We start from the raw sequence: 13012 nt of genomic DNA, 5'->3' as shown, positions 1-13012 counted from the left end.
TTTATTTATTTATTTGAGACACAGAGAGAGAGCAAGAGAGAGCAGGAGCTGGGGCAGAGGCAGAGGGAGAGGAGACGCAGACTCCCCGCTGAACGCAGAGTGGATGCCCGAGACTCAGGATCCTGCCCTGAGCTGAGGTCAAGAGTTGGACACTCAACTGAAGAGCCACCCAGGGACCCCTGCCGCTGATCTCCAGGGGCTTTTAGAGTCTTCTTTTCACTGAATGATTCTGCTTAAACTACAGGAAAATCTACGTGGTGCTATGTGGTTTGTAAGGGTATGCAGTAGAGGAAGGTATTCGCAAGAAGGCGTGAGCCCGTGGGCAGTCTACCGAGGCGGAGTGACCTGATGGTTCACACATGGTGAACATGGTTGTTGAAAACACTTGTGTACGAACCTCGTTTTCTTTTCTGGTTTCCTGTTGGCTCGCGTTCCAGTGGACAGATACACAAAAGTCAGCAAATGCTTTTTAAAAAAAAATTTTTTTTAAATGCTTTAAAAAAATGCTTTTTAAAAATGCTTTTTAAAATTCAATTAGCTAACATAAACTACAGCACTAGTTTTTGATTTTTATTTTTTTAGAAATTTATTTATTTGAGAGAGAGTGAGAGAGAACATGAGCGGGCTGAGAGGCAGAGTGGGAAGCAGACTCCCCACTGAGCAGGGAGCCTGACGTGGGGCTTGATCCGCAGAACCTGAGGATCATGACCAGAGCTGAATGCAGACGCCCAATCCACTGAGCCACCCAGGCGCCCCACATCATTTGTTTTGTAGTGTTCACGGATTGTAGCGTTCAAGGATTGCTAGTTGTGTGTAATACCTAGTGCTCATCAGATCACATGTTCTCCTTTTTTTCTTTAAGATTTTATTTATTTGTCAGAGAGAGAGAGCAAGTGAGCACAAGAGGGGAAGCAGGAGAGGAAGAGGCAGACTCCCCATTGAGCAGGGAACCCGATGCAGGGCTTGTTCCCAGGACCCTGGCATTGTGACCCGAGCTGAAGGCAGACACCTAACCGTCGGAGCCACCCCGGCACCCCAGGACGGGACTGTGAAAGACCACGCCGACACTGAAGGCGTAGGGCGGAAATGGTCTGTCTGGCAGTATCGCGACAAGAGAAGGAAGCTGATGTCCACAAGGCGGGAGGAACACCTGTTCCCGCCCGACAACCAGGAGAAACGCCCTCATGCTGGCTTAGGGTTCTTGTCACTCATGTCCTCGGGGAACCCTCAGGCTGAGGGATGAACACAGGACGTGGCCCTGGGCAGGGGACCATGCTTGGGTGACTGGAAGAATCCAGAGAAAGGTCCAGGGGCAGTGCGGCCTCAGCCCAGGCCCCCTCTGGCCAAAACACAGGTGTCCCGCTTGGGGACGTCCACGATGTGAAGGTCAAGGCAGCCTGTGCATGGGAAGTCCTGTCGAGATAGGAATGAGGATCATCAAGCTGGGTCTCTCCAGATCGCCTGGACCATTTTCAGAAAGAGCCCAGGGACATCCACCGCCAAAGGACTCAGGGAATTCCAAGCGGGACTCACGGGAAGGGACTCCCACGAGCGATCGCACAGTGAGACATCGGGAGCCGCGCAAAACGAGAGATGACCTTGACCCCGAGACCCGTTACTGGGAGGTTGTTTCCAAGATGTGTGCGGTCACTGCCAAGCCAAGGTCCTCCGCTGGGGGGAAGGGGTGCGGGGAGGGCCTGACAGGCGGGGTTCGCAGGGCGCCTCTGCCCGGGTGAGCTGCGAGGCTGTGCAGCAGGAGGGACCCTCTGAGCCTCGGTTTCCCGGCCTGGCCCGCACGCATGAGCTCCACGCTCCCCTGCCAGGGCTGCAGTGACCATGAGGTGAATACGTGTGCTGCCCGCAACAGAGGATCCCTCCGGCGGAGCCTCTTCCATTCCAGGCCCGCCCTCCCTCCCGCGATCCCACAGAGCAGGGCCGCAAACAAGGAAGCGACTTTGGAGCCGCGGGGGAAGCCAGAGCCGCTGCCTGAGCGCCTGCTGTAGCAGAGAGATGGGCCCCTTCCAGACGCCAACCTTGCTGTGTCCTGCCCGGGGCATGGGGGGGTGGGAATTCTCCAACAGAATGCCCACGGGAAGCAGTCGAGGCTCAGAGGGGTGAAGGGCTGGGCGCGATGGAAGGGCCAGGCCCGCTTGTGCCTGTGCCCGCAGGGTCCGGGAGCCGCTCTCTTCTCCCTGGCTCCACGACCCCTTCAGCCGTGCCTGGCGGGAGCGGGAGAAGCCCACGCCCCCCGCAGCGGCCCTTCTCCGAGGCCACTGGAGCCAGAAGGGTGCAAATCCCTTCCCTCCTTCAGGGAATCTGGGCAGGACCAGATGCCCGAGGGTCCCCTCGGCGCAGGCAGGGCGGGCCAGACCGGGGTGGGGGCAGCCCCTCCTCCTCACTGCCTTGCCTGGTTCTCCCTGGGTAGGGTGGGGGTGGGGTGGGGACGGAGGGCGAGCAGAGCGACCCCACCACCCAGCTTGGCCTCCCGGCCCCTTTCTACTCGCGGGTGTCACCTGGCCCCAGGCAGCGTGGGACACACTGCTCACTCCTGCCAGCTAGGAGACCCCAGCCGGCTCTCAGCTGTTCAAAGTCTCTTCCTCCCAGGTCAGGGCTGGCCCCTGTCCTGAGGGTCACTGCCAGAGGGCAGCCGGCACTGCACACAGGGGGCTTCATTAAAGGGAGCATGTGTCTGAGCCTGGCTGACATGGCCCCAAGCCTTCTTCTAGAGGCTCCTCTGAGGTCGGTCACCCTGCGGCCAGCCAGAGGAGTTCACCTCCGCCCAGCTGTCAGAGGAGGATCATTGGCCCAGATGTCCCCGGCAGCTCCTTGGAGGCCATTCTTCCAGGAAACACGACTCCCGACCCGCGTATCTGGTCCCCCGGCTGGGTGCTTCAGCCACAACCCAGAGCCTGGCAGTGCCGGGAGGACCCAAGCAGCCTGAGCGGAACAGGTAGGGGGACTGAGAGCCCAGCTCGAAGCTCTAGGCCGGACGAGAGCCGTGCAGACAAGGAGTGAGGCTTTTGAAATGGCAACAGGCAGGACCGAGGGACCACAAGCTGTCCGCTCTTCATGGGAACAGAGTTGAGTACAGAGGCGATGAGAGACTAGACAGGGAGGCGGGCGCGGGGCGGGTCCGAAGACCCTGGAGCTAGTGTGGGGCGACAGGGGCTCTAAGGCCCTCCGATGGTGCTCCTTGCTGGACAGGGCGCTGGCGGGACTGAGCGCGCAGCCGGGACGTGCAACCAAGAGTCATCCCCCTGACCCTTTGTGCAAGGTGCTGGCCGCACAGTGTCCCGGGGCAGGGAGCAGGGCTCTTGGGAGAAAACGGGGGTGGCCTGGGGTCAGGCAGGGAGGGGCTGGTGGCGCGGCTGTCCCCACAGCATGGTGACGTGACTAGTGGATGGCCCGGAAGGTGAGGAGCGGGAGGGTGGAGGGTGTCAGGATGAACTGGTACGTCATCTTTATATCCTCCTGCGTGAGGGTCTCCACCAGGAAGTGGTTCAGCACCTAGGACAGAGGCGCGGCTTCCACCTGCACAACTGCTCAGCCCCAGGGTCCTGGCCTAGCCTCCCCCCTCGTCCTCCTTCCTGGGCCCTACTCCGTGGGCTGCGTGCCGTGCCGGGGAAGCCAGTGGTTCCCAGCCAGGCCGCCCAGCACGCCCAGCCCCCACCCCACCCACTCCCCCACGGGCCGGGCCCTGCCAGTGGCATGTCATTGCGGCCGGGGCGGCCCAGGCCTGCTCACGTGGTGCAGCAGCAGCAGCATCTCTGTCTCTGCCAGGCGCCGCCCCAGGCACTGGCGCAGGCCGAAGCCGAAGGCCAGGCTGGGGGACCTGGTGCCAGAGCTCCTGCTGTCCAGCCAGCGCCGGGGATGATAGCGCTCCGGCCTCGGGAACACAGAGGGGTTTCGACCCAGGGAGTAGAGCAGCACCTTGACCACGGTCTGCGGAGAGGTGGGGATGGGCAGCGTCAGCGCCGCGCTGCGGGCAAAGGTCAGCCGGGCCTGGCATCGGCTGCAGGGGCTGTGGGGCCCCACTCACCCCTGCCGGGATGTGGTAGTTCTGCAGCACCACGTCCGAGCCCACCTGCCGGTCCAGTGAGATGCCCACGGGGTACAGCCTGTGCACAGGGGCGTCCAACGGGGACCTCAGCTGTCACCCGGACCCTCGCTTCCCTTCTGCGGCCTTCCTAGCCCAGGAGGCACCGGCGAGGAGAGCTCCCCGCCATGCCCACAAGTGGCTTCGGGCACCCGGAAGCCCAGACCATGAGGGGCGGGCTCCCTGCACCTCCGGAGCCCAGGCAAAGCTCTCCGGGCCTGGGCGGTCCGGCCGAGGAGGGCACAGCCGAGGGGGCGCCCAGGGCACTGAAGCGGGATCCCAGGGGAAGAAGCGCCCCTATCCCTCAGGAAGAAGAAGAGGAGCTACGGGGCACGCATCTGGGGCAAAGCCGCTCGTCAGCCCCAGGATCTGTCTGCAGATCCGCTGAGCACGGCTCTCCAGACACTGGGGCCAGGGCCGCCGGGGCGGCCAGGGTCTGCCACACCCACCTCAAGGTCTCCTTGAGGGCCGCCCGCAGCAGGGGCAGCTCTGTGGTTGCCCTCTGGGGATTCTCAGTGATCCTGGCCTCGGCCACCAGGCTCTCCTGGCGTAGGGCCTGCTGCACGTCAGGGTTCCGCGCCAGCTCGAAGAGAGTCATCAGCAAGGGGTAGGCCGTCTGCGGGAGCCACGGGTGCGGGGCTCAGACCTTGGCACAGGCCACGCACCTCCGACCCCAGGGGGTCTCCCCCAGGAAGACGCCCTTCCCCCGGGGGTGGACTTGCGTGCCCAGGGAAGCACCGACCCTGGGGATCTGAGACCTCAAGATCTAACACTCGCCTCATCTGCTTCCATTGAATCGCTCAGGGAAGGTGTCCCCACGTTTGGTGAAGACCCAGGCCACCTCCTCCCGTCCCCCCTGCTCCTCACCCTCCTCGGGGGTCCATCTACTCAAGTGTGTATAGGTGGGGGGGTGGGGGGTGTAGCCCTTCATCCCCAGACCCATTGGCACCCATTGCGTGATGTCCCCTGGGCTCCCATAGGCAGGTCAACCCAGACCCCGGGGTCCCAACAGGAACGGGCCACCCTGGACCCTAACTGGCCGAACCGCAGCCTCTGCTCAAGGGCTTTCTCCAGCCAGGGCTCTGTGCCTCTGCTCAGAAGCCTGCGGGCCCGGCCCAGAGCGGGACCTCAGGGATGCTGGCAGATGAAGGTTGGCTGTAGGGCAGGAGGCTCACTGCACTCCACACCCTGGGACCTGCCTGCACCTCCCTACACCACCCAGGCCCCTGGGCTGGGCTGCCAGCAGCTCTCTCTTCCACAAGCTGGAGCCTCGTGCTGCCCTCTGTGTCTTCAGCCCATCACCTCCAAAGCCTCTGTAATGAGAGCCAAACGGACTGTGACCCTGGCAGGGGCTCCTTGTGCGGGCATCCCTGGTTGTGCAGCTGCCCCTCAGCCCCCTCTCCTTCCCAGGGCCCAGACGTCTGCAGGGGTCTGCGCTGCTGCATGTCCCTGGGCCTCACCCATTCCGCACTGGGCCCGGAGCACGCTTCCCTCCAGAGCATCTGCAAACCCTTCTCTTGGAAGGTCAGCTCCTGAGTCCTCTCCCCCCGCCCCCAACCTCCTCAGATCAGAGGCTTCCAGCGGCTCCAAACAGGGGCCTGTAGGAGCCATGTGGCATGGGGGGACACTGCCTGCAGTCACGAGGCTCCGTGTGCTAGGGCAGGGCTGGCTGCTGGCCTGACCGTGTCCACGCTCCCGGCGGTGAGTTCGATGGAGTTGGCCCTGACTGCCTCCAGGGTCATGTCCGCGTGCATCAGCAGCTCCCCCACGATGCCGCTGTAGTGCTGTGGGCGGCCGAGGGCCAACTCCTGGTAGATTTTCTGGATGGCGTTGTTGGCTGTGCGGCAGGGAGAACAGGGGCCTGGGCCTGGTGCTGAGCAGCCCCTGTCCTCATCCCTCTACCTGGCAGCCCACCACAGCCCCGAGACTCCCTGTTCCTGTGCCAGATGCTCAGGACCGGCCCAGACCAGCCTCCCTGCCAAGTCTCTTGGGCCCTGAAGACGCCATGAGCCCTGTGATGGGGCCTCAGCACCCCCCACCCCGATTTCGGTGAGTGGATATTGGGGGCCCTGGGGTCCTTGCTACCCAGCACTGCCCCATCTCTGGGCCTCACCATACTGGAAGATGTAGTCCCAGGACTCGAAGTGCTCCTTCCACACCTTGGCGCTCGTCCAGCGTGACAGGTCCCTGGGCATGAACATGAGCTGCGCGGTGGACTTCAGCATGGCCTCCAGGGCGCGGATAAAGTGCAGGCTGGCAGGACTCGGGCTGTGGCCAAGGAGGCCCAGCCGCTCTCCAAAAAGGGCTAAATTGCTGGCTGCGGAGAGGGCGCGGCTATGAGCCTCGGGCGGCCGGTGGCCTCAGGGGCCTCCTGCGGCACAGCCACGCAGGCCCGCTCCGGTTCCTGGCCCGCCCCTGCCCCCCAGAGCCCGGCACCTCCCTACCTTCTACGGTGTAGTTGAGGATGCTCGGCTGGATGTCCAGCGTCAGGCTGCCCCGGGCATTCTGCAGCACTCTCGACTTCAGGGCCTTTGAGAAATCCCTCGCCACCCCGTCCACCATGGGGATGTACTTCTGCACCGCCTGTGGCGACAGCACGTCTGGGTTGAGCTTCAGCCGGTTCACGCGCCATTCGGGCCCGTTTCTGGAGAGCAGAGAGAGGAGCTTCAGGGAAGCCAGAGTCAGCAGCTCGGGGCCAGCCCCGGACACACCTTCTCCGTCTCCAAGGGGACGGGGTGGGGCAGGGAGCTGCCTGCTGGTCCTGAGGGGCAGATGCCTGCCTGTCGGCCTCAGCCGCAGCCCTTTCTCTGAGGGAGGCCTTGTGTGCTGTGCCCAGCGTGCTCCCGTCTAAAGAGGGGCTGACCCAGAACTTCTCCGTGGCCATGCCACGTGGGTTCCTGGCGTTCACTTGTGCACACCTGCCGGCCCCTTGCTGGCCCGTCAGCACCCGTCGGGGCCACACCTAGTCCTGTCCCGGCCTGTCTCCTGGTCCTCCAGGGCAGGAGCCAAACCACGGGTCATGTCATGTGCTCAAAACAGAGCCCAGAACTGTACTTCTTCCTTTCCCATTTGCATGCCTTTTGTTTCTTTTTCTTGTCTGATTGCTGTGGCTACACCTTGAGTGGGTAAAGAAGAAGTAATAAAATGTTCTTCCCACCTGTCGATGCCATGATACTATATAGAGGGAAAACCCTAAGGTGCCCAGCAATAAAACCAATACAAAAACAAAAAGAACTGATAACTAAATTCAGTTAGGTCGCAGGACACAGAATTAATACACAGAAACCTGTTGGATTTCTGTATACCAATAATGAAATAGCAGAAAAGGATACGAAGAAAACAATCCCATCTATGGTTGCACCCAAAATAACAAAATATCTAGGAATACACTTAACCAAGGAGGTACGAGCCCCGTACTCAGAAAAGTGTGAGACACAGGTGAAAGAAATGGAAGACAACAGAAAGAAATGGAAAGCTATCCCATGCTCATGGTTAGGAAGAACCAGTCTTGTTAAAATGTCTGTGCAGTTCAGTGCAATCCTTATCACAAGAGCAATATTTTTCACGGGACTAGAACAACGAATGCTAAATTTTGTATGGGGCCCCAAAAGACCTTGACTAGCCAAGGCAACCTTGAGAAAGAAGAAGGAAGCCGGAAGTACCAGAACCCCAGATTTCCACCCATACGACAAAGCCCTAGTGATCAATTCTGTGTGGTGCTGGCACAGAAGCAGGCACACCAATCGATGAAAGAGGATACAAAGCCCAGAAGCAAACCCATGATTGTACGGTCAATTGTATGGCCAACCTCTGACGAAGGAGGCAAGAGCACCCAATGGGGAAAGACCGCCTCTTCAACAAATGGCGCTGGGAAACCTGGACAGCCCCGTGCAGAAGAATGAAACCAGACCACTTCCTTACGCCACACACAAAAATAAACTTGAAATGGATGAGAGACCCAAGTGTGAGACCTGAAGCCACAAAACTCCTAGAAGACAACGCAGGCAGTAATGACTCTGCCATGGGCCATAGAAACATTTTTCTAGATGTGTCTCGGGAGACAAGGGAAAGAAAAGCAAAATTAAGCTATCCGCACTTGGCCAAAATTTGGAAAGGTTTTGCACAGCGAAGAAACCATCAACAGAAGGAAAAGGGGGAAGCTGCTGAGTGGCAGAAGATACTTGCCAATGGTACGTATGATAACCTTAATATATAAAGCATACAAAGAACTCAAGCAGTAGCACACGGAGCAGACAAACGATCCCATTAAAAATGGCAGAAGACCAGAAGAGACCTTCTTCCAAGGAAGACCTAGCGATGGCCAACAGACACGTGAACAGGCGCTCAGCATCACCCATCATCAAGGAGGTCCACATCAAACTGTAACGACACATCACCTCACAGTGGTCAGAATGGCTAAGATCAAAATCACCAGAAACAACGGGCGTTGGCGAGGATGTGGAGAAAGGGGAACCCTTGTGCACTGTTGGTGGGAATGCAGACTGGTGCAGCCACTCTGGAGAAAAGTGTGGAGGTCCCTCAAGAAGCTAAAACGAGTTCCACTACTGGTTATTTACCCAAAGACAATGAAACCACAAAGGCGACAAGATACCTGCACCCTGTGTTTATTGCAGCACTGTTTACGACGGCCAAGATACAGATACAGATAGATACTTGTATACATGATGGGATACTACTCAGTCGCTAAAAAGAATGGGATCTTGGCCATTTGCAAGCACATGGATGGACGTAGAGGGTATTATGCTAAGTGAGAAATGTCAGTCAGAGTAAGACAGATTATCGTAAGATTTCGCTCATATATGGAATTGAACGAAGCAAATGAACAAACACAGAGAGAGAGCTCAAACCAAAACCGGAGTCTTAAATACAGACAACAAACTGGTGGTTGCTGGAGCGGGGGAGTTTGGGGGGGATGGGGGACGGGGATCAAGAGTGCGCGTGTCGTGATGAGCACTGAGCAGCACACGGAAGTGTTGAATTTTACACTGTACACCGGGTCCTAATGGGAGAGTTCATGTGAAGTACACTTCCGTGAGCAAGAAGTAGGAGCAGCAAGAGGAGGAGAAAAGGAGTGGAAAAGGAGAAGGAGGAGACGGAGAAAGAGAAGAAGAGAAAGGATAAGAAGAGGAAGAGGGAAGAAGAAGAAGAGAGGGAAGGAGGAGGAGGAGGGGGAGGAAGAGGAGGGGGACGAAGAAAAAGCAGAAGAGGCAGCAGCAGCAGCAGAAGGGGAAGGGGAGGAGGAGGAGTTGGAGGGCGGAGGAGGATGGGAAGGAGAAGGGGGATGAGAAGAAAGAGGGAGGAGAAAAAGAAGAAGAGGAGGAGGAGGATGGGGGGGAGGAGGAGAAGGTGGGGGAGGGGGAGGGGGAGGAGGGAGGGGAGGCGGCGGAGGAGGGAGGGGAGGCGGGGGAGGAGAGAAGCATTCTCCCCCACAGGGTGATGAGGATTCGGTTAGACCAGTTTTCTCCAAGAGCACCAGGGCCCAGAGCAGTGAGGGCTCCGCGGATGCCCTCCAGCGCATGGCGGGGAGGGACCTGCATTCTCAGCCACACTCAAGCAGAAACACCTTCTTGGCTTCGGCTGGCTGCCTGCAGGTCGTGAGAATGATCGCGTGCACACTTGCACACCAGCACACACACATATGCCCAGAAAGATGCGCATAACACAGCGGGACACCTGCACATGCGCTCGCTGACAAGGACAACACGCGTGAGCACACCCACAAGTCCCAGACGCACAACTGCCACAGCACACCTGGAGCGCTCAAACCCACGCGCACACACGGAGACACACTCGCACGTATGCAGCACACACAGAACCACACGCGCGCTCGCACGCAAGGACTCAAACCACACGCACGTGCAGACATGCGTGCAAGGGCATGAACACAGACGGACGCCAGCCGGCGCGGGAAAACACACACGGGGATACACGCTCGTGACAGCACCTACCGCGGAGCACACAGGAGCGCCGCCACACACACAGCACACACCTATTCCGAGGCTGCGGACAGGTCCACCCAGGAAGACACACACACACACACACACGGGCACACGCACAGGCTCACGCTCACACGGGCACCCGCTTAGAGTTCGCTTCTGAACAAGGGTGCCTTTCCTATTGCCTTCCCTCTCCCCACCCCCAGCCTCTCCATCCCGAGCTACCTGTGCTCACCTCTAAGTCCCACACGGGACCTGGTGCAGAGGGCTGCAGTCCGGGGGGCCCTCAGGCTGACATGGACGCCTGGCCAGTGACCCCTCCCCCAGGCCCGGGCGTCCCAACCTATAGGAAGGGAGAAGCCCACCCTGCTGGGACAACCCGCGGAGGCGGGCGCAGAGTGGGTGCTCCCTAGTGGCAGTGGTCATCCTTCCTCCTCTCTGGCGCCGGGGTCCCACTGCCCCTCCCCACCCCTGCGACACACAGGGCCCACCTGCTCAGGTCCTCCCTGGCCAGGGGCGCTTGTGGGCTTCCAGACCTGGCTGGACCCTGCACTGGGAGGCGCGCCCCCCGCGCCCCCCTCCCCCGCCCCGGCCCCGTCCCCCGCCCTCCCCGCCACCGCCACCCCGCCTGGCTCTCACAGCAAGAACACGCCACATTTGTGCCCACGATGCTGTCGGTAGGCCAGCCAGGGATCCAGGAGCGGCCGCCAGGGCTGAGGGCTCTCGGCCCGCTGCAGGCTCTCCACATCCTCGGGCAGCATCACGTGCACCATGTGTGTCCCTCCCACGTCATACCTGCGGGACAAAGCTCAGAGCCCTACCAGGGGGGCCTGTCCTCCCCTGGGCCTCGCTCCGCGGCACCAAGCCGGCCTGTCTCTGGCGGGCCTCTCCCTTGTGCAAGACTGTGGACGCCGGTTCAGAGCAGGCGCTCCCTCCCGCTGTCTAAGCCAGGAAGCCTCTCGGGCTCTGCTGTCTGCACTCCGCCCTCTCAGCGGCCGGCCGGGGACTGCTCCGTCCTCACTGAGAGCCGCTGCCTCCATGGTCAAAGGCCCAGAGCAGCCACCGCTCGGCTCCCACCCTGCCTTCTTTTTTTTTTTTTTTTAAGATTTTATTCATTTATCTGACAGAGAGAGATCACAAGCAGGCAGAGAGGCAGGCGGAGAGAGAGGAGGAAGCAGGCTCCCCGCGGAGCAGAGAGCCCGATGCGGGGCTCGATCCCAGGACCCTGAGATCATGACCCGAGCCGAAGACAGGGGCTTAACCCGCTGAGCCACCCAGGCTCCCCCCCACCCTGCCTTCCTAAGGGCGCAGACGGAGCCCAGGCCACAGGCGCCCGGCGGGGATGTGGCCCCGCAGGTGCGAGGCGCCCGGCCAGGACTCGGCCGTCAGTAGGGACAGCCCCGGTTAGGGTGCTCTCGGCCAGGCGGGCAGGAAGGGCTTTACCTGAAGATGGGCCCCAGCTCCTGGAAGGTCCGGTGCATCTCCAGGTGGAAGTTCTCGGAGCCCTGCTCCTTCCAGATCCGCAGCAGCCGCAGCCACTGGTTGCCGGGACACCGGGGCACGGCTTCGAAGGGCAGCACCGCCTTGGGGGCCTCAGCGGCTCTGGTGCCCAGTGTGCGTGCACAGCTCAGGGACAGCCGGCGCCCTGCCAGCCACCGTCGTGCCTTTGTCCCCAGTGCCATTCTGATGCTCCCTCCGCCCCTGGGCAGCGCAACCCTTTTATCTCGCCGGGAGGCCTGGACCGGCCGACCTGATCACGTCATGGGAGAAGCTGTCCCTGGACCAGGCCAGGAAACCCAAGGCAGGGGTCAGGGCCGGAGGCCTCCGGCGGGAGGAAGAGGAAAGAGATGGATGGGTGCCTTGTCTCCCACTTACGCAAGACCTGCGGCGGGGTGGCTGTTGAGAGCCTGTGCAGGGTCTGGCCTGGGGGCTCGGTGGGGTCGGCGGGTCGGCGATGGGGGGGGCAGGGGCCCTTCCGTCCTTCCCAGTGGGGGAAGGGAGCGAGAGGGATGGCTCCCTTATCTTATTGAGAGAGGAGAGCCGCCCGGGATGGGAGCTGGGAGGAGGGGGAGGGCATTAATCCCATTAACGCACAGGCCTTTCTGTCTGCTCTTCTCCAGGCTTCAGGCTAGGTGCAGGGGACCGGGACTCAAACCATGAGCCCTGAGCTGGCAAGACTCACCGAGTCCCCGCCAGCGAGGGCTGTCAGTGCTGGGGGTCAGTCAGAGGAATCCAGAGACACACCTGGGGATGGCACTGATGTGGCGGAGGCCCCGTGAGAGGCACGCTCGCCTCGGCCCAAGCGTGGCCGGCCCGCCCGGGCCTGCGCTCAGTGCCCACGCCCTCCTTTCTCCTCCTTCGGAAGCGCGCTCTCCTGGGTGCAGACTCCGAGCTCAGGCCAGGGGCCACAGGGTTGAGTCTGTGGCGGGGGTGCTGTGGGCGTGGGCTGTCCACCCTCTACGGGGTGGATCCACGGTTTGGGGTCCCAGGGCATCTATCCCCCCGATTCCTGGCAGCATTCCCATCGCCGTCATTGTTCCCATGCCCAGACAAGGGGACAGAAGCCCCTCGCTCCTGCCTCCTCCCAAGGTCCCCCTCCTGCTGAATCCGTTCCCTGCTCCTGCCCCTTCCGTGGGTTGGCGGCTTGGGGGAAGGTCTTCAGGTGGGGCGGCCGAGGAGTCAGGACGGCCAGGGCCCTTCCGTAAGCTGAGATGTGTGCGGTGCCTCAGCCCCGGAGGGGGCCCAAGCGGTCCTCGGGCAGAGAGGCAGGCTGGAGGCACATCGGCCCACGCCATGCCGGACACTCCTGTTGCCCGTCCCTGCCCGTGGGCCCTCCGCCTCCCGGCCCCTCCTGACCTCTGCTGCCGTTCTCAGGCCTGACAGGGCTATTGCAAGGGGCCGGCTTTCCGTGTCCCCACACAGCCTGCCACGAGGACCTGGGGAGGCAGGTGGCCCGGAG

General features: G+C 61.1%; 1 protein-coding gene across 1 annotated transcript; it reads right to left on the bottom strand.

Annotated features, from left to right (window-relative positions):
- Nucleotides 1-2450: 2450 nt before the first annotated feature.
- LOC125098158 (cytochrome P450 11B1, mitochondrial-like) lies at nt 2451-11735 on the bottom strand. The gene is made up of 9 exons (XM_047726656.1): nt 11497-11735; nt 10693-10848; nt 6541-6740; nt 6210-6413; nt 5779-5933; nt 4546-4712; nt 4040-4118; nt 3745-3942; nt 2451-3507 (listed from the first exon to the last, which is right to left on the bottom strand). The coding sequence occupies exons 1-9, from the start codon at nt 11733-11735 to the stop codon at nt 3394-3396; spliced, it is 1512 nt and encodes a 503-aa protein (XP_047582612.1). The 3' UTR covers nt 2451-3393.
- Between the last annotated feature and the right edge of the window lie 1277 nt (nt 11736-13012).

Source organism: Lutra lutra, chromosome 4, assembly GCF_902655055.1.
Source record: "Lutra lutra chromosome 4, mLutLut1.2, whole genome shotgun sequence".
Classification (NCBI taxonomy): domain Eukaryota; kingdom Metazoa; phylum Chordata; class Mammalia; order Carnivora; family Mustelidae; genus Lutra; species Lutra lutra.
The sequence above is the reverse complement of the archived record's forward strand: the minus strand, read 5'-3'. Positions and strand labels throughout refer to the sequence as shown.